The following is a 20,304-nucleotide window of genomic DNA, read 5'->3' as shown; positions in this document are numbered from 1 at the left end:
AATTAACGCTGTTAACTTTGTTGACGATATATACATGGATTGTCATGTGGTCATGTTAGCACTTAATTATCTTTTAAAATTTTAAAATTCAAAAAGAATCATAAAAATATTTTAAAATTAAAAAGTATAATTTTTTATTTTTTAAATTAATTAATTGTTAATGTGACATCCACGTGGATGCCAAGGTTACAAACGTTAACTTTTCTATTTATTTTGTAGTGATTTGACAAATAATATAAGTTCAATGATTAAAAGAAGCGAAAAATTAAATACAAGACTAAAATAATTTTTTATTATAAAGTATGAGTATCAAATAAGTCATTATACATATATTTTAAGTGATATATATGATTAAACCCTTGCATTACACGAGATAAAAAAAACTAGTATCAATATTCTAAAGTAAGGTTTCTATTGTGAAAATACTAACAAGTGGGATAACATTTATATCAGTAATGGAGTGAAGTCATGTTATATGTTTTTGGGTTAGAGATTTATTGATGCAATTTTGGATGGGGATGAGATTTGAATGACCTGGAGTGAATAGGGTATGATTTTGTTGCTACTGATGATGTTGCACAAGGTGAAAATGGAGATGGCTGATTAGTGTTAATATGGCAACATACATAATTTTCACATTTGGATGTATTAGCTGTGTTTGAAGATCTAAATAACTCAAAACTGATGAATGTCGGTGACTCTAAATCCAATGTGATAGCATGTTAGGTCCCAGTTAATTTCAATGTTCCTTGTTAGCATATTATTGAGAAGATTACATATATGATTTTATGCAATGCTAAGATATGAAATCTATTTTAAAATTGTAACTTCTATTTTTTTTTTAATAATATTAAGCCGAGGAAAAAAGAACTATGGTTGGTTCTCTGGTAACTCTAGAGACAAACATACTGTTTTAAAAGAGATAATGTGTTGACTAAGTGAGTTGTTTTTCATGTGTTGCATGTGAAAACTAGCTCATTTAGCCAATTCTAATTGATTACTCTCTCCCAAGTCCCATGCACAGTGTTATAAAAAAGTTTTACCTTTTTTTTTTTTGGGGGGGGGGGGGTGGGGGAGTATAAATAGCACCCCACTAGCATTGTCTCCTTTTTATTCTATGAAACTTGAGCCACATTCTTCTCTTTTCTCCCATCATCCATTCACAGTCTCTAATGGGATCTATTCAAGCTATCAGCTTTGTCATCTTTTCATGTATATGTTTAACCAATGCAAATGCAAATGGCAATAGTTTTCAGAGAAAAAAAAGCAGCTTTGAGAGGAAAAAACAAGAGATGAATTGTAATATGTACCAAGGTAAGTGGGTGTACGATGACTCCTATCCTCTCTACAACTCAACAGACTGTCCTTTCATCCGCAAAGAATTCGATTGCCTCAAGTATGGCCGCCCCGATCACCTCTACCTTAAATATAGATGGCAGCCAACCAATTGTCACTTACCAAGGTACTTTGCTTCCTATCTATATATTAATTTTTTTCATGAAATATTCTCATTTGCAGATTCTCATTTGTTATTGTTATTAATGTTAACTACAGTTTTGAAGAATAAGCTGCATATTCATTTTGTTGTTTACTGTGCTCTTTAATTTCTGCATTAATTTCACTAAAATTAATTAAATCAAATTGAATGTTTAGTATTTTGGAGGTGAAATTAACTCTCCAAAAAATACAGCCTGCTATGAGTTGTAAGATATGAAAGGTCAGATAGTGATGGAAATGATTGAAAAGACAATTAGAATAAAGTACATATGAAAGCAGAGAAAAAGTCAACAACCTTTGTCTAATCATGGCAAAGAAATATTTTGCTAATAGTTAATGGTAATACACATGAGGGGAACATGCATGGAGGGGGGGGACAGGAATATGTTACAAAAACATTTTCTGTTGTTTCTGACATTTTATTTGTTTTTAATTATTTCTATATATTAGTGTCCCTGTTTGGATTCCAACATCTAATGAATGACAGGTTTAATGGAGAGTATTTTCTGAAGAGATTCAAAGGAAAGAAGATCATGTTCATTGGGGATTCTCTAAGTCTCAACATATGGCAATCATTGATATGCATGCTTCATGCTGCAGTGCCAAATTCCAGAATAATCAAACAGGGGTTGAATAACAACACCATTTCGGCAGTCACATTCCAGGTATCTGTAATAAAAAAAGTTAAACATGAATTCAGTTCACGAGATGTATGCAAAGGAACTGTGATTAGAAAAAGGTTTTCACGGGGTTGGTTAATTTGTTAGGATTACAAGATATCCGTGATGCTATTTCATTCACTGTACTTGGTGGATGTTGATGAGGAAAGAATTGGCAGAGTTTTGAAGTTGAATTCAATGAGGAATGGCGATCATTGGAAGAACAATGATGTTTTAGTTTTCAACACTTGGCTATGGTGGTACCGCAGAGGATTAAAGCAACAGTAATACAATAAGCTCTACATTACATTGATTAATGAGCTAAACATATATATAATGGCATGTGTTGTTGTTGAACTGCAGATGGGATTATGTGAATGATGAAGGGAGGATTACGAAAGATATTGATCGTATGACTGCATTTCGGACAGCTTTAACAACATGGGCCAAATGGGTTGATTCAGATGTGGATACTAACAGAACTAAAGTTATATTTCAAGGAATCTCTCCATCACACTACAAGTGAGACCAGCTTTTGCTTTGAACACTGTATCAGCTAAACCATGTAATAATCTGTTCACTGACTCTATTTTCATATGAAACAATGTTTCAGTGGCACGGAATGGAATGAGCCAGGGGTGAGAAATTGCTTCAAGGAGATGGAACCATTCAATGGGTCATCAGCTTATCCAGTTGGGTTGCCTGAGGCAGCATATGTGGTTAAAGATGTGATAAGTAACATCAAGAAACCTGTTCATTTGTTGGATATTACAGCTTTGTCTCAGCTAAGAAAAGACGCACACCCTAGCTCTTACAATGCCTTCAAGGGGATGGATTGCACCCATTGGTGTGTTGCTGGCCTTACTGATACTTGGAATCAACTTTTGTACGCAGCTCTCCTTATTTAAACAAAGAAATTAGGGAAGAAAAAGAAGCATATATCAACCTTAAACCTAGTATTTGAGAATTTATTCTGCTAATTTATTATTGGAAAATATTAAATAAATAAAACCTAATTATTCTCGTCTAAATTTATTATTCTGCAAAACCTTGGCTATATTATCAGTCCCTCCAACGACAACAATAAAGGTTATCAACAATGAAATTATAATAGAGGGCCTTGCTATACACACGTATACATAAGAATATAATAGTGTATGTCCTATTTATTGTATACATGGGCAGGTGTCTTATAATGATAGTAATAATAACAGTAATAATAAAACTAAAACAAAAAATAATAATCACTACTAGTTCAAGAACATTAGAAAAATTTTTAAGTACTTTCTCACAGTTTGATTATCAATACATAAACCTATATATGTGTATATATATGGGCTGCAGTTAAATTATCCATTTGAAGGTAAAGCGTGACTAACTGTTACAAGGGAAGGAAAAATCAAGGAGCCAATTCTGTAATGATGATCTTAGCAAACAGGCGCCATAGTACTTGGATGAAGATCATGCGAACAAGGAGTAAAATTGCGACGACTTCTATGTTTGTTCGTAGAAAAGAACATATGCTTGGTCATGTAACACCTTGCTTGTCCCAATGGCTGTGACAGAGGCATCATCAAAACGCAGCCATTGGCCGTTGGGGTATCGAGCATCAGCTGTATAATGCCCCTTGGAGGGCTCTCTTCCATGATGTGTTATTGTAGCAACAAGTTCATATTTTCGGCCCTATAAATGAAGTACAAAAATGAACATTAAATATGTAGCATTAACTTGCCAACAAGTTAGGACACAAAAATGTAGAACACAAATACAGCATTGCGGACCAAATACATTCGTGGACTAAAAAGAGCAAGTTAGCTAAGCAGCTTTGACTAAAAGCTGCTTCATAATTCACAATATAAACTCGCAAATTCAAAATAATCCAATACAATAGTATTTAAACAAGCTTATGAAGAGAAGTTATACCTCGGTGGATGAGGAAACAAGTAGTTCCCGACCCAATACCAGCTCAAGAGGGAAGTGTACAGGCTTATGCAGCTTGGTACTCCCCTGGCTACCATAGCTAAAACGCATCAGGTGCAAAATCATTATCTTCGAAAGTGTCTGTATCTTGACAGATTTTTTGGCAGTGACAACACCAGTCTGACACTAACAGCCATAAAAGCATAAGAACATCCAGTTTATCACTAATAACATCTAAACATAAACGAAAAGCTGAGACATACAATACAAACACACACACCCAAAGTATAAGACCTATAAAGGTAGATATAGCGGCCAATAGCCAAAAGGAAATGATCAAAAGAAATAAATACCTTCCCAGCAGTCGATGCACGATAACCCTCAAGAAACTCTGGTGCTGAGAACAAGTGAAGTGCATCCTCAATAGTATGAACAGCTTCAGGATGGATATCAAGGTGCAGCAATAGAAATGGTTGAACAGTAGCAGAAGCTTTATTTCCTGCCACAAAAAGCAAATTATGAAAAAGAAAAGATTATAATGTTAATAAATGGTACTATGGTCAGATATCAGGGTTCAAAATCCACCCAATAAAAACAAACTAACATCCGAATATGACAGGTGAAGACAACCAATTCTGAGTAAGTATCAACATTTCCACTTGGTTTACATATCAAAATTTACAAGCATAAATTGCTGGTATTATCCAGTTGACTTCTCTACGTCCAGCGTTTTAGCTTGTTTTGAGCATGTTATTGATGACAACAGTTGTAAAGTATAAAAGGAAAAAGGAAAAAAAAAAAAAAGGTTGGCCAACCACATAAAAATATGTATTCATACAAAAAACCCCATCAATTGGCTATTTTTCATATCATCCAATATACTTTGCAGCCATAGCAAATGTGCTTACCTATTGCCTTCACCACACTTCTTAGCTGTCCTCCAAAAATATCACTCAACTCTGAAGGAAGGAAGCTTTGAGTTCTAGTGACTGCAGATTTGTTTTTTGGTCCAACTGTCTCCCATTCATCATCTTCTGCATACGAAACTAGTGATGATCTGACCCCATTTGAGCTACCGGACTGCCCTTGAAGCTTAACCAATTCATCATGCATTTGATCCATGATAAAACTTAAAAACTCCTGAGCATCTTCCTGCCTGAAAATGATGATAAATAAAAAAAATCATCAGAATGTCATTACATATGTATATTGTACATAGTTATATCTGTTTATCATTCTGATTTCAAGCATATACAAACATTTCAAAGTTAAAACCAATCATCATATTTCTTTCAATAAAATGCTGATGAGGTAGCTGTAGCAAGTTCGCACTAAATTACTATACAATTGACACCAAATGCAAGGAGAAAGGGATTCAGAGGTAAGATAATTAAGCTCTCAAAAATTTTCAGTATTTCAGAAAGAGTTAAAAAGAAATCAAGAGGGCCAGGACAAGCATATATAATGCATGATTATCAAGAGGGCCAGGACAAGCATATATAATGCTTGATTTTGGTCATGGATCGTGATGTTTCAATATCAGCTGGCCATGTTCTGTTATTTTAATAGAAATGGTCTATGCAAGGAACATTACTTGGGACTGGTAAAAAGTATAAATATTGAAATAAAACTGATGTAGAAATCGTACAAACCTTGGCCTACCAGATATGCTATTTGGCACATCCGGAGTAAAACTTTTAAGTACAGATTCAAACATGACAGGGCTGAAAGGTCTTCCAATCTCAAGAACTGCTGTATCCTTTTTCTTCAATTTAGAATCACTGGATGGCACATCGAAGTCAGATACAAACTCTGCAAACGAAGTTAATATTGGATAGCCAACCTATCAAATCAAAGCCAAATAAAAGTGACAGTTAGTATAAATCTATTCACAGGCTCATATTTACTCACCTTGAAGAGATGATTTATTAGTACATAACTAAGTAAACAACATAAGCATACAACAAACCTTTGGTATATTACGAAGTTTAAGTTGCTGCAAGAGCTGGACAAAAGGAGAACATGACAATAGAGCCTGTAAAGTGGAATTCAGAAAGCATAAATTTCCAGAATTAATCAAGCCTCGTGGTACTAAGTTTTTAACAACTTTAATTGGATCCTTCTCTTCTTTTGCAATGTCTCCTCGAATAGAGCCTCCTAATGAAGTATCAACCGTCCCATTCTGATCTCTATCCTCTATAATTTCGCTCTCAAGGACATGAAATTTTGAACTCTGAGAATCACTCAAGGGATTGAGTTCATTTATGGTTAAGTGAACTGAAGTTACATCAATGCCTTTTGCATTCAGCTGCTTTACACCATTACTAAGGCTACAACTACTGCTGGAACTATTTGCACTTCCAGCTTCTTTAGGAGTTTGAAGCGCGTTCAAGGAATGATCTGTTGTTGTTTTTCTACTTTTTCCATCTTCTATTCGAGAAGTTGAGGATAAAAATTCAATTGGCTCATTTGTGGAACTTGGCTTGTTGCTTAAATTACCATTGACACTGCCCAAAGATCCTCCAGCTGCAAAATTGAAAGAACCAAATTGCAATTCCTTAGTTGCTACAGGCTTTTCAGAATTCCCAGATGACTGCTTTGACAGCAATGACCTGGTTTCATCTTCAGTGAAGGACCCAAAAACGAATACCTGTTCAAAATCAGGGAAAACAATGGTTCCACAATTCTGATTAGAGACCCAAGCAGCATTACTAAAACAAATAAAGGCTTATCTTAGAAAAGGGAAAAGACAAAACCTCTTATTCATCATTCATAATAATCCAATTTCAACCAAATCGTATTTTTCATGTACACAACCTCAGCTAACAATCATCAATCCAATAAAAAACATCAATTCTAACAAAAAAAGAGGGCTAAACGCAATCCTGAAATTTAATATTGTGCACATTTAACAAAAATCCAGATGTAAAAGAAACACGAAAAAATTGAAATCATACAAGGCAGCGAAGGAAAGGGGACAAACCTTAGAATCAGTCATGTTTTATACAAAGGAGAAGATTGAGAGTTAAGGAAAGGTATAGAGCAAAGATGAAAGCCTAGGGCTTGAGAAGACCCTGAATGAGAAAAGAATAAAGAGGGTGTGATTGAAGAAGACATGAAAAAGGAAGCAACTTCGAAGGGGAGATACAGAGAGAGCATTTATTGGAAGCACCCCCTCTCTGATCCTCTTCTACTCCACCAAAACTAAGCATCGACGGCTTCAGTATCCCACTCCCACGATATCTTCTTAATCCTTTACTTGTTGGGACTCTTGTTGTTTTGGATTTCTAGGGTTAGGTTTTTATTTTATTTTATTTTATTTTAATGGCAGAGGAAGAAGGGGACTGCTTGTAATTGCAGATGGCGGTGCTGTTAGTGCTTTGGAAGGTCTACGACTTCTAGGTTTAAAAATATCCCACCTTTCGCCCTCAAGTGAATTTACTAAAATAAAATTACTTTAGATTAGTAATTTTCACATTTTATGAAAAATTATATATAAAATATATATAGATTGAATATTTGCTAAAATATTATTGTTTAATTAACATCAATTTAATTAAATAATTATTTTATAAAATAAATTATATTATTTTGGATTTTTTATTTTTTTACATTAAAATAGAAAATACACAAGAAAGAAGATTTAAACTTAAATCGATATAATTTTTGTCATGTTTATCTTACCATTTCGACAAAAATCTTATTTATTAATAGACATCTGCTACTGTAATTTTTTTTTTACATTTCATTATCACAAATTTTGCTACCCATTAAGAAATATTTAAAACTAGAAATAAATAAAATAATAGCTAAATCAAGATCATTTGTAGAGTTCAAAATTTTGTCCAATTGAGATAATAATCTTAAACATATTCCACATTTGGGAATAGGCAATCGGGTGATAATGGGATCAAGAGCAATCATTTCATAACCCTGCCAGCACAAACGATGCATATAAATATAATAATCTCTGCATTCATTACTTTGAGAAACCTGGAAGAGTTTGGTTTATGAGTACAACAAGCAAAAGGGTGTATTCCATGCTTACATGAGTTTTAACTTCGAGGTATTAAGAGCCAAAACTGATGATATTGACACAGTTGACACCAAATCTGAGAAACAGTGAACTGCAACAACATCATTGTTTGATTTAAAGACCATACAGACACTGCACTGTGCATATTTGGACCTAGCAGCAGAGAGAAGCAAAAACAAGCAAGCTGAGCTGATAGATGCAGCCAGACCCCTGCTGATAACCTGTTAAGCTCAATGGCGCAAGAGGGTACCTTTCCTGCAGACTCTGGTGTTTAGATAATCAGGAAAATGGTGTTTAGACTCCGCTGATAATAGGTACTGGCCTTCGATTCTTTATCTAGATAGCAGGGTGGAGCCCTTTGCTTTTAATTTAGATTCCAGGCCAAAGAACTTGAGTCCCGAAAGCACAAGGTCCGCTGCTTTCTTCTCCATATATTCGATCAATAGTTCATCATATATAATTATATTAGCTTCGGTTAGAAGTTTGCGTGTTCTTAAATTAGCAAATACCTTCCTTGCCTCTTCTATGGTCCTGTACTTACACATGCCAGATATAATTGCAGAGCATATAATGTTATCTGGAGGCAAACCTTCTTGCATCATTTCATTCAACACTTCCATCACTTTCTCAGCACCTGATTTACAGGCATGAAGAACAGTAAGTGCGTATTTAAATTCCATGGGTCCATTTGTAACATTACCTAAGCAATCACGAACAAGCATCATAGCTGCATCTATCTCACCAATTTTGCAGAGACCATTAGTAAGAGAATAGTAAGCGTCAATGGAAGGAACACATGACATCTCTATGATTTTGTTATGGCAGATGCAAGCATCCTTGATATTCTCATCTTCAACATAACATATAATCGCATTACTATATGTAGAGGAGTCGGGCTCAAAATTCAAATCCTTCATTTCTTGAAAGAGTGATAATGCTTGTTTCACCTTCCCAGTCTTGTGGAGAGCCCCCATTAGAATACTGTAAATCCGAACACTACCGTAACCTTTCACTTTTAATTCATTGAACACTCGTACAGCCATTATTGTTCTTTCCCCCTTCTCGACCACAAACGAGAAGAACTTAGAAAGATCATCATTAACAGAAAATCCTAACTTCTGCATCTGCTCTAGCAACTTGCAAAAGTCAGACATTCGTCTCATCTCTGCAAACGCCAGCAGCATGGGCTTCACGGTTGCAAATCCTGGCTCTAAACCCTCTTGAACTGTTACCTGAAAAAGCTTGTATGCTCTATCAATCAGCTTCACATCACACATGCCCTCAATAAGAGGATTATATATCCCTAAATCAGCCCTGTATCCAGAATCTATCAAATCCTTCAACAAACCACAAGCAGATCCCAACTTCCCATCCTTCACGAACCCTTCTATTAAAACACCATACGTTACCCTCTCAATCAATATCCCTTTCGTTTTCATCTCCTTAAACAACTCATACCCTCTCTGCACCCTTCCTCCCTTACACAACCCTGCAACTAATGTCACATAAGCCATTACATCCGGTTCCACCCCATCTCTCCGCATCTCCTCCCAAACACGCAAGCATCCGTCCAAGTTCCCTTTAGAAACCAAGATCTTAATCATAGCTGTATAGGCAAAAACATCCGGCTTACAGAACATCTCCCTCATCCTCCCCAAAACCTCTAGCATTTCATCTACCTTCCCGGCCTTACATAAACCCTTGATCAAAATCATGAATGTAATGCTTTCCTCCGCCAAACCATCACCTCTAAAATCCTCATACACAGACAATGCTAAATCTAAATAACCTGTTTTGACTAACGCATCCATTATTCGATTATACAAAAACACACGCGGCTTTATTCCAAAATTCTTCATTTTCTGATACACATAATAAACCCTTTGTCCTCTATTCTTATCAGCATGCATGCGTATTAAAATTTCAAACTGTTTTTCAGTAGGAGGCTTCCCTTGGGAATCCATTAGTTCTGGCAACTGATCAGCCACTCGAAAACGACCATTTCTATTGAGGCAATAAGCTAATGCATTATAAGAAGCGAAATTATGCTTAAACCCTTTCTGCTTACCAGCCCAATGAAAGAACTTGGAAGCCAGAATGGGATCATCTTGGACTTTGAGCACTTCCGCTACAAGTGATGCAGTAACACGACGGAGCTTATTGAGTTCAAAGACAACACTTGGTCCCCAAGTGTACTGGCTCTTGCGAAAGGCATCAATGATGAACCGGGCTATTGGTGATAGCTTTGAGTGTTGGTGTGGTGTGGGAATGGGTGGTGGCGATGGGTTCTGAGAGAGGTGATGTGGATCCCATTTACGGAGATCAAAGGGTGGTGAAGGCGGTAGAGGAGATTGGGGAGGTTTGAGGACTTGGCGGTTGGAAAAGAGGCCACCATAAACAACGGGGCGGTTTTGGGAGGGCTTCCGGTGGCCATAGAAAAGGTAGGGTTTGGAGGGTTTAGCCGGAAGTGGGACGGACTTGGGTGGCATTTTGGATGCTTTTGACTTTTTGATTTCGTTAACTTGCTGGCTCCAGCAGTCCGGCTACTGATAAGGATTGCTTAAGCCATCTACACCCCGTATAACAAAGATATTCCAGATGACTGCTTTGACAGCAACAACCTGGTTTCGTCTTCAGTGAAGAACTCAAAAACGAATACCTGCTCAAAATCAGGGAAAACAATGGTTCCACAATTCTGATTAGAGACCTAGGCAGCATTCCTAAAACAAATAAAGGCTTGTCTTAGAAAAGGGAAAAGACAATCTCTTTTTCATCATCCATAATAATCCAATTTCAACCAAATCATATTTTTCATTTCCACAAACTCAGCTTACAATCATCAATCCAATAAAAAACATCAATTCTAACAAAGAAAGAGGGCATGTTGCGTACATTTAACAAAAATCCAGATGTAAAAGAAACACGAAAAATTTGAAATCATACAAGGCGGCAAAGGGGAAGGGGACAAACCTTCGAATCAATCATGTTTTATACAAAGGAGAAGATTGAGATCACAGAAAAGGCATAGTGCAAAGATGAAAGCCTAGGGCTTGAGAAGACCCTGAATGAGCAAAGAATAAAGAGGGTGTGTATGAAGAAGACATGAAAAAGGAAGCAACTTCGAAGGGGAGATACAGAGAGAGCGTTTATTGGAAGAACCCCCTCTTTGATCCTCTTCTACTCCACCAAAACTAAGCATCGACGGATTCAATATCCCACTCCCACGATATCTTCTTAATCCTTTACTTGTTCGGGCTCTTGTTTTCTTGGATTTCTAGGATTAGGTTTTATTTTTTATTTTTTAATGGCAGAGGGAGAAGGGGACTGCTTGTAAAGTTGTAATTGCGGATGGCAATGCTGCTAGTGTTTTGGAAGGTCTACGACTTTTAGGTTTAAAAATATCCTCACCTTTCGCCTGAGGTGAAATTAGAGGGGTTAAAAAAAAAAATATTTATCACATTTAGCTATCGGTATTCAATTGAGTCGAGTTGATGAATTCTATTTTAGTAATCGAATTCAATTTGAATTTTTTTCCAAATCGAATCGAGTCAAAAAATTTCGAGTCGAGTTAATGAATCCTATTATTTATACTCATTGTTACGGTTACATGAACCGATTATTTAACTAGTAGACAAAGTACAAAATTATTTAACTACAAAAACAATATAATGATTTTGCCTTTTAACTTAAAGAGTAAACATTTATAAAGACATATTATTTTTTCTTTTAATGTAATGGTTTTCTCTTTTAACTTTATAAAAATAAATATTTATCAAAATGACGTAATTTTGTCTTTTCTTATTCGGACTTTCAGATAATTCAAATTGTATAATTCATATTCGATTTGAGCGAAAAACTTAATTTTTATTTGAGTTATCCAATTAATTGAACTATTTGATTCAAAATTTTAGATTTTATCGAGTTTTTTCGAATCGAATTGGATTTTGCTCACTCCTAATCACATTATATCTATTTAAAATATTTTATATAGTTTAATTTTTACATAAAATAAATAGTTAAAAATTTTAAATTTACATTAAATTTTATATGTATGGTCTATATAAATAGATCATAAAATATAAAAATTGCATTGTTAAAAACTAATGATATAAATAGTTATAAAAGTACATAAAACTACTTTAATTTTTAAGAGGTGTAATATAAAAAGAATATCTTAAATAATACTTTAAACATGATCAGGAAACATAAAAAATAAGAGTATTAAGTCTTTTGGTCATCTTGCATCCATGGTAGACATGGTTAGGCCGTTCAATGAGTAAATTTCCACCTCTTTGTTCTCTATATTTGTTTCTACAATCCTTCTTCCAGTGGAAAATGCAGGCTGTTTTGGCAATGCCAATTGCATCTCTCCGTTTAGCACAGAGATAACATCAGACATCGTTGGCCTATCTAACGGATTATCTTCCACGCATAGCAGACCCAATGTAATGCATCTTAAAACTTGGTATTGTTTAAAACATGAATCACTTAAAGTTGGATCCATTAATTCTAATGCTCCACCATGTTTCCATAGTTCCCATGCCTGCAGACATCAATCATGGTGTTAGAAAAATATGGTGTTTGCTCTATATCGGTAAAGCTTAGTCTATGCTAACTACTGCAAGAATATGATATGAACTTACGTATCCAACCAGGTTAAGTGGACGATCAAACTCAAAATGGCTGCTATTTTTCCGACCACTGACAACTTCCAAAACCATAACTCCGAAACTGTATACATCAGATTTTTCAGAGAATATTCCTTCCATTGCATATTCTGGAGACATGTAACCACTGCATTGATTCATCAACAGTACAGTTAACAACCATATTCTTTCGTTGGACGAGACATGGAAACAAGAAGTGTGTACTTACTATGTGCCGACAATCCGGTTCGTATTTGATCCAGCTTCACCGGTTTTGTATATCCTGGCCAACCCAAAATCTGATATCTTGGGGTTCATGTTTTCGTCAAGCAATATGTTACTCAACTTCAAATCTCTGTGAATGATTCTCAATCTAGAGTATTTATGAAGATAAAGTAGCCCTTGAGCTATCCCTTCAATAATGCTAAAACGCTTATCCCAATTTAATAGCTTCCTTTTGGAGTCATCTGTTAGAACGAAAAAAACAAAAGACAATGTAAACATAGAAATTGGAATCTACAGTTGAAGAAATAACTAAAGAGTTGGTACCGACCAAAGATAAAAGTGTCCAAGCTTTTATTAGGCATGTACTCATAGACCAGCATTTTGTCTTCTCCTTGAACGCAAAAGCCTAAGAGCCGCACAAGGTTTGTGTGTTGCAGTTTGGCTATAAGTATAAGCTCATTTTTGAACTCCACTAGCCCTTGGCTTGATCCGCTTGATAATCTCTTTATTGCAACTTCTTGTCCATCATCCAATGCTCCCTAATGATTTAACGAGTTTTCAAGTGTTAGAGGCAGATTGATGAAATCATTATCGCTAATTCACTTATGGGGGGGATTGGCAAACACCTTGAAAACGGGTCCAAAGCCACCTCTTCCAAGCAAATTATCTGGTGAGAAGCCATTTGTAGCGGACATTATTAAGGCTGCTGTATATATGTTTAGATTACGACCATTGTTTCCAGTTTGAAGCTCTGATACGTCATTTGCATCTTCTGAAGTCATTAAGTCAAGTAGGTACTCTTCTGTTCAAAGCAAAGTTGAATGATACATTAAAAAAAAGAATACTACTGAAACATCAATTGATTGAGAATTTGAGATTCCCCTCCATTTTAGTACCTTCCTTTCTAATTTGCCTTCGCCTTCTCAAATAAAACAGAGTGGAAAGCAGTACTATGATCATTAGAGCCATTGCTATAGAGATTAAAATCCATATCCAAGTTTTCGACTCTGCAATCAATGTACACAACAAGAGAGGTATTCATGAATTTGATTGTCTTTATACTATACTACCGAATCAAAACAAGTTCAAAGATTAGAACATGAGCGAGTGATATTAAACTTACTTGGACGGTTGCGATTTATTACTGCATATGAAGATCCATACGACACACCTTCATAATAATACCCTAAAAGAAACCGACAAGGAAGGTCCTGCACTGCAACTCCCAAACATTTGCAGTCTTCCCAACATATGTCCTTACAATCATTCAAGGAAAGATTGTTGTTTCCATATAATGTGTCGTTTAAAGAATCTTTATGGTAAGGTCGTATGGTTCTTAATTCATACTTATCACCTTTCTTTCGGCACTTTGGTCCTTCCCATCTCTCGCAACCATTCTCTGTGCTATTACCATCACAGAGTAGTAAATTTTTTGTATAGATTTCTCCAAGTAGTAAATCCCCATCGTCCTGCAACACTATCCTACCGTTTTTCCTTCGCTCTTCCGGAGTATATTGACTAATTATAAGAGTATAATAAACGTACTTCTCATTTGGATTAGAAACATTAGTGAAAACATAATTCATGTTGACTGGATCCAAGGTGCCAAAATTTTCAAAATTTTCACCACTTGTCCACAAAATCCTCTCTCTAAGCCAAACTACTAATCGATTTCGTGCAGGATCCCATTCCATTGTAAACGATCCAGACGCGGGGATTGAACCAGTCAACCAAGATGTAAGTGAGAAGCTTCTCTCATTGCTGACCCCCAATTTCATCCCAGGTAGAAAACTATCAGTTGGATAATCAAAGCTTTGCCACAATACTACGTTTTCCCCATTTTCCTCATTTGTACCTTGCAAAACAAGATTCCCCGAATCTTGTAAGACCGCCTTCATATCGGAAGTGTTGATGGTGATAGAGGTAGATTGAAGTGAGAAAAGTTGGATAGGATTCCCACCGATGCGTGTAATTTTCAGTCCAGTATCATCTAGGACAAGAACTCCCGAATCGTCTGCGATGGGATCATCTCGGTTAGCTAACCAAATCGAATGGTTGTATGACGTGCCTTGGGCGTACCACATAGCCAAATAATATCCAAAGCTTTTGTCATTCCAAGTCTGACCGTACTCTTGTCTGAAGAAGCCTAAGGTGACATTCCCATTTGGGGATACAAGATTATCAGATGAATTGGAACTCAGCTTATCACCTGGGTTTAGGGTATCTCTTTCAGCTTCAGTTAAGCAAAGGCATCCCAAGATAAGCACCACAACTCGGAAACTGAACATGTTTTAGTTAAGACTTAAGACAAGGAGGATGAATGAAGAAGCAATGTCCTAAGCTAATGGCAGCTATATATTAATTTATTCAGTTAGGTTTGAATTTTCTGATCTCTGACTTTTGTTTGTTTAACTTGTCTATGTTATCATATGTTCAATTAAATCACGTCTTTGAACTTTCTGCAAAGGTAGAGGGTCGAAGATATGGAGAATTAATGCATGTGTTGTTGCTTTGAATTTGTCGTACACATAGATGGAGGGAGATATTAGTTTTACACATCAAGATATTAATTCCTTCATATTGCTGCTGCAACCTATTCTCAGCCGCTCTAAATATTGGTCAAAGGTTGGAAGACTATTTTGAAATTTAATCTTTCAAAGCCCAATTTTGACCATTTCTTTAGGTTTAGAGAAACATACGTTGAGTACTATAAGGGCAGACTAGATTCACCCAATACTCTCCTTTCAATGTTCCCTTGTTTGACTCGGTAAAACTATGTTGAACGTTATAGATTGTATTTTATTTCCTTTATTAGAAAATTATTTTTGATACATTAGATTAAAGAATAAACTAGTATTTATGTTAAAAATTCATCCATTTATACTGTTAAAAATTAATTCTATACGTCAAGTTGAGGTACACGTGGTACGTCACATGTCACTATTTTTATTATTCAATCAACCACGCCAGTTAACAATACAAATGGAAAAAAATTAATAAAAATGATCAATTTGCTCTTTAATTTAATGTACGGAGACTAGTCCACCCATTTAAAAAAAATTAAAACACAATCTGACTCATAGTACAAGACCCTTTATAATACTTTTACTTATGACTCAAATGGTTATGAACCTTTATAATTACTTATGACCCTTTATAAACCTACATAAAATGAATTAGTCTTACATCAATATTTATATAAAATTATACTTATAAAAAAATACAAAATATGACCTATGCAAGCACAATATGTACATTTCTTTATTGCTTCATATAAAAAATACAAAAAATTAAATTGAAAAAATACAATACCTTAAATCCCTTAGCAGCATGGTGGCCGGTTTCGCACTAATTCTAGTCATACTAGTAGCTGTGCACTATTCTAGTAATAAATTAGAATAACAAACTTCCTTTTTTACACTGGTGAAAATTTCAATCTGCATCAATCATATCGACTCATTTCGCCTAATCCTGACCACACTGATCAAAACATGGTCCACCAACTGGTATATGAATAATATTAAAATTATATAAAAATTTTAATTTTTTACTATTATGGTAATTGTTGAGGCAATTTATAAGAGTACCAAGGAGCAGTGCACATTGGTGTTTGGCACTGCTCAACTATAAACTTGCCATGCTTAGTGTTGGTCAATTTTGGTAACAAAATTTTTGGGTTTTGATATTTGCTAACATTATGGAATTAGCAAGCGCATCTATGATATTTAAACCTTTTATAGCAACATATACTAAAGGTCAATTTAGACCGGATCAAAGAATTGACTTCCCTATTTTGAAGAGATTGTATCGGATCAGATAAACTTGAAAGCATATCATAAATAATCAAGACTTATCCTGAACTTATTAAAAAGATTCTTAGAGTTTTTTATCACGTTTTTCCATTAGGAATATTTATTCTAATTGATCTAGTATATTAACAAGTCTCAGTTCCTTATAAATTAATAAGACTTGTATAGGGAATGAACTGATCTGAGAGCATTTATTTCTGTTCAGTGAGGAATGTTTATTTAGAGTGCATTGATTGTAAAATCAAAAGTGTTACTTGGTTTTTATTCTAAGTTTTCTGTAATACCCCTCGCCTAACTAGATTATCGAATTTGAGCCACAAGATGTCACATTCGTCGCCGGAACAACTACTGCCAATTATACAATAAATATCATTCAAACATGCAAATGAATATCAAACACATTTACTTCATATTATACAATCAAAATTGAGCCTTAATCAAGTTTATAAAAACTCTTTTGTTAACCCGAGCATGCAGTAGAACCAAATTGGATAGTTTTGAAATCTTAAAACCATACATAAACTTTGGTCTAATGTGCAATTTTATAAATGAACTTTGTTTTGTGTAATTTTATACATTAAATTTTGATTTTATCCAATTCTCACAAATTATCAACACAATTATTGATATAACATCATTTTATGTTTATATATTTCATATACAAATAATTATATTTTCATATATAAAATAAATTGATGTATTTGTTTCTTTAAATGTGTATGTTTTAATCAAAATTAAAGTTTCATATATGTATTTAAGCCACAATCAAAGTTTTATATGTATAATCGCATAAAATCAAAGTTTATGTATCAAATTCCATATTAAATCAAAATTCATTTATAATTTTGAGACTTATCATTTTTTAAATATAATTATTTATAAGTGAAATCATATTATCACAATTGATATATTTTCCATATAAATGGAGGTACTTTGATATAAATTTATATATAATTGATTTTTTTTTATAATTAAAATTGACCATTTTACCAATAAAGGCCCATTTCCAACTTGATTTACGAAAATGGGCCACTTTTTTCATTATCTACCGGAGTGGGCGGAAAACTCCAAAACGCATCTACGTAGGAGCATTTTAGAGGGAAATTCCAGCAAAACACGTATCTGAGGGAGCGATTTTGCCATGTCAGTACAAAACGCGCTGACATGGACGCGCTTTGCTGACATGGCAAAAATCTCTCCCTCAGGAACGTGTTTTAGCCCATATTTTTCTAGGGTTAGGGCTATTTGCATTTTTAGTGCCTATGGTTTGTGGGTTTAGGATTTTAGGGTTGTAGTGTTAGTGTTTTGTTAAAATAATTTAGGGTTTATTTATTTAGAGAGGCTAAGCAGAATAGAAATTGAATATAAGTGAACGTATTAGTGCTGTTATTTACTATGATGGTAAGGTCCGTGACACCAAGAACGGCGTTAGTTTTTTATCGGCGAACACAACACAACTAGTTTTTAACTAGAACATAGATTTGACAGAACTTCGTAAAAGACTTAGGCGCAAAATATTTGAAACGACGCCAATGAGAGTTTTGTCTATTAAGCATCAATTTTGTGCTTCTGTTGATCCTGTGACAAATGACTCATTTGATATCAAAAGTGGTCATAGCTTGGAGGCTATGGTGCAGACTCATCTCGCTAGTGGATCACCCTATCTTGAGTTATATATACAATTTTCATCACCAAATGAAGCATTTGTGACTTCAACATCTACTGTTATTCGAGAGGAAAACACGACCTCTACTCGACACTCCGTTAGTGAGAGGCAAAACATAGAAACGTCCGTGTTTGGTGGTAGTATGGAATACACAACTCCTGTACGACACTCGGTTAGTGGATGGGAAATACACCTCGGTGGGTCGATGTTCAATGCTGGAAATGCGTACTGTGGAATGATATCAACTTCTTGTGATTGGCAATCCACATCTGATTGGGGACATTACGAAACGTCCACAAGAAGGGATGATATACTCCCTACGACGTCCACCGGCTAGGGGGCCTCATACGTTGCAGATGATGATGGGTTGGATGATGAGTCCGAAGTGGATCCATCTCGAGATCTTAGTCTCAATAGTGCAGAAGTTGAATTATTTTTTAAACCGGAGCCTGTTCCAATAGAACCTAAAGATGGTGAAAGGGGTTTAGATGATGAAGAAGAAGATCCGCAATTCAGAGCGTACTCGCCTTTATCCTATATGCATAATGTCGATCTATCGGCAAATGATGCATTAGAGTTTCCAGATCTACCACACAAAAGGCATAGCCATACAAGTTTGTCATTGGATTCAGGTGAATTAGAAGTTGGTAAGGAGTTTTCCAGTAACGATAGTTTTCTTGGTGCATTGAAACAACATAGCATCATGAACGGGGTTAACTACCACGTGGTTAAATCCAAATCTGAGAAGTTCGGGGACAAGTGTACAATGCAATACGATACATGTTCATGGAAAATCATGGCTTCGATTAGGAAAAAGATAGGCTTGTGAGAGATAAAAAAGTACAAAGGTCCACATACCTATGTTGTCGGTATAGTATCATTGGGTGTTTAGGATTTTTGAATAATACTATTATTACTTAATGTTGCACTATTTAACATACTTCGTTGACAGGTGTTTCACAAGATCATCCCAAGATAGGTTCAGATATGATAGCTAGCTTAATACTACCGATTGTGAAGGTGAATCTCAATACTTCTGTGTCAGTCTTAATTACCAATATTCGTAGCCAATTGAGGTACACACCCTCTTACCGCAAGGCTTGGATAGCTAAGTAGAAGGCGTTGGAAAAGATGCATAGTGAGTGGGACGCTTCATATAATGAGGTGTGGCAGTGGTGTCAGGTGCTAGAGAGGTACATCCTAGGTTGCATAACAGACCTTGAAATGGGTCATGCCTACTACAACGACGCTTGCTCCGTGGATGCCAAGTGTTCAAACATCTGTTCTAAAGCTTTAAGCAATGTCAGGAAGCATTTGTGTACTGTAAGCCATTGGTACAAATTGACGGTACCTTTATGTATGGTAGATATACCCATCGACTATTGCTAGTTGTGGCACAGGATGGCTGTGGAAGAATCTTTCCAATTACGTTTACAATAACACCGGGGGAGTCAGATGATGACTGAGATTTCTTTCTTTCTAGATTAAGGAGGCATGTCTGCCCCCAACCTGATATTTGCGTTATATCAGATCGGGGCACTGGAATAATAGCCACAATTGAGCGATAAGGAAGCCTATGGGATCGCACACACCATCGGTATTGTCTAAGGCACGTTGCATCCAACTACTATGGGCAATATCGGTCTACTGCTGAACGAAGGCAAGTGACCAACATAGGTATTTAATCTCTATTAATATAATTTCGTTTGTAATATTCAATTTATTCTGAATGGAAGAATGATATGTAATTTTCGCTATCAACTTATATTGGCAGGGTACGAGATCAATAATGACTGTTTTCATGAGATGTTGGCGATTTTGTGGTCAGTTAACGATCAAGGTGCAG

General features: G+C 35.4%; 4 protein-coding genes across 6 annotated transcripts; 1 reads left to right on the top strand and 3 right to left on the bottom strand.

The window, feature by feature from the left end:
* The first annotated feature begins 1,105 nt into the window (after window positions 1–1,105).
* On the top strand, window positions 1,106–3,187 carry LOC105772392 (protein trichome birefringence-like 38). Its single transcript, XM_012593665.2, has 5 exons — window positions 1,106–1,462; window positions 1,985–2,162; window positions 2,265–2,440; window positions 2,520–2,678; window positions 2,770–3,187. The coding sequence occupies exons 1-5, from the start codon at window positions 1,173–1,175 to the stop codon at window positions 3,062–3,064; spliced, it is 1,098 nt and encodes a 365-aa protein (XP_012449119.1). The 5' UTR covers window positions 1,106–1,172; the 3' UTR covers window positions 3,065–3,187.
* A 189-nt stretch (window positions 3,188–3,376) lies between these two features.
* LOC105772389 (ubiquitin carboxyl-terminal hydrolase 24) lies at window positions 3,377–7,466 on the bottom strand. Of its 2 annotated transcripts, none has more exons than XM_012593662.2 (7): window positions 7,060–7,466; window positions 6,046–6,726; window positions 5,729–5,919; window positions 4,985–5,232; window positions 4,430–4,575; window positions 4,080–4,256; window positions 3,377–3,839 (listed from the first exon to the last, which is right to left on the bottom strand). In XM_012593662.2, the coding sequence occupies exons 1-7, from the start codon at window positions 7,072–7,074 to the stop codon at window positions 3,651–3,653; spliced, it is 1,647 nt and encodes a 548-aa protein (XP_012449116.1). In that variant the 5' UTR covers window positions 7,075–7,466; the 3' UTR covers window positions 3,377–3,650. The 2 variants fall into 2 exon arrangements, with proteins under 2 accessions (XP_012449116.1, XP_012449115.1); XM_012593661.2 differs by having other exon boundaries at window positions 4,080–4,262; window positions 7,060–7,465.
* A 565-nt stretch (window positions 7,467–8,031) lies between these two features.
* On the bottom strand, window positions 8,032–11,468 carry LOC105772388 (pentatricopeptide repeat-containing protein At4g20740). Of its 2 annotated transcripts, none has more exons than XM_052632932.1 (2): window positions 11,083–11,468; window positions 8,032–10,832 (listed from the first exon to the last, which is right to left on the bottom strand). In XM_052632932.1, the coding sequence occupies exon 2, from the start codon at window positions 10,599–10,601 to the stop codon at window positions 8,445–8,447; it is 2,157 nt and encodes a 718-aa protein (XP_052488892.1). In that variant the 5' UTR covers window positions 10,602–10,832; window positions 11,083–11,468; the 3' UTR covers window positions 8,032–8,444. The 2 variants fall into 2 exon arrangements, with proteins under 2 accessions (XP_052488892.1, XP_012449113.1); XM_012593659.2 differs by having other exon boundaries at window positions 8,032–10,771.
* Window positions 11,469–12,179: 711 nt separating this feature from the next.
* Window positions 12,180–15,289, bottom strand: LOC105772387 (G-type lectin S-receptor-like serine/threonine-protein kinase At1g67520). Its single transcript, XM_012593658.2, has 7 exons — window positions 14,107–15,289; window positions 13,880–13,990; window positions 13,610–13,785; window positions 13,312–13,522; window positions 12,988–13,225; window positions 12,756–12,906; window positions 12,180–12,655 (listed from the first exon to the last, which is right to left on the bottom strand). Exons 1-7 carry the CDS (start codon window positions 15,269–15,271, stop codon window positions 12,347–12,349), a joined length of 2,361 nt encoding a protein of 786 aa, XP_012449112.1. The 5' UTR covers window positions 15,272–15,289; the 3' UTR covers window positions 12,180–12,346.
* Between the last annotated feature and the right edge of the window lie 5,015 nt (window positions 15,290–20,304).

Source organism: Gossypium raimondii, chromosome 6 (genome assembly GCF_025698545.1).
Source record: "Gossypium raimondii isolate GPD5lz chromosome 6, ASM2569854v1, whole genome shotgun sequence".
NCBI classification, from domain to species: Eukaryota; Viridiplantae; Streptophyta; class Magnoliopsida; order Malvales; family Malvaceae; genus Gossypium; species Gossypium raimondii.
The sequence above is the reverse complement of the archived record's forward strand: the minus strand, read 5'-3'. Positions and strand labels throughout refer to the sequence as shown.

Coding starts and splice junctions, on each gene's coding strand:
- LOC105772392 (XM_012593665.2), top strand. CDS start 1,173: ATGGGATCTATTCAAGCTATCAGCTTTGTCATCTTTTCATGTATATGT. Junction 2,163..2,264: donor TTTCGGCAGTCACATTCCAG/GTATCTGTAATA, acceptor TTAATTTGTTAG/GATTACAAGATATCCGTGAT. Junction 2,441..2,519: donor CGCAGAGGATTAAAGCAACA/GTAATACAATAA, acceptor GTTGAACTGCAG/ATGGGATTATGTGAATGATG.
- LOC105772388 (XM_052632932.1), bottom strand. CDS start 10,601: ATGCCACCCAAGTCCGTCCCACTTCCGGCTAAACCCTCCAAACCCTAC.
- LOC105772387 (XM_012593658.2), bottom strand. CDS start 15,271: ATGTTCAGTTTCCGAGTTGTGGTGCTTATCTTGGGATGCCTTTGCTTA. Junction 13,226..13,311: donor CTTGGACACTTTTATCTTTG/GTCGGTACCAAC, acceptor TCGTTCTAACAG/ATGACTCCAAAAGGAAGCTA. Junction 12,907..12,987: donor AACCGGATTGTCGGCACATA/GTAAGTACACAC, acceptor GAATCAATGCAG/TGGTTACATGTCTCCAGAAT.
- LOC105772389 (XM_012593661.2), bottom strand. Junction 5,920..6,045: donor AACTTCGTAATATACCAAAG/GTTTGTTGTATG, acceptor TTGATTTGATAG/GTTGGCTATCCAATATTAAC. Junction 4,576..4,984: donor AAGTGTGGTGAAGGCAATAG/GTAAGCACATTT, acceptor TTTTTGTGGCAG/GAAATAAAGCTTCTGCTACT.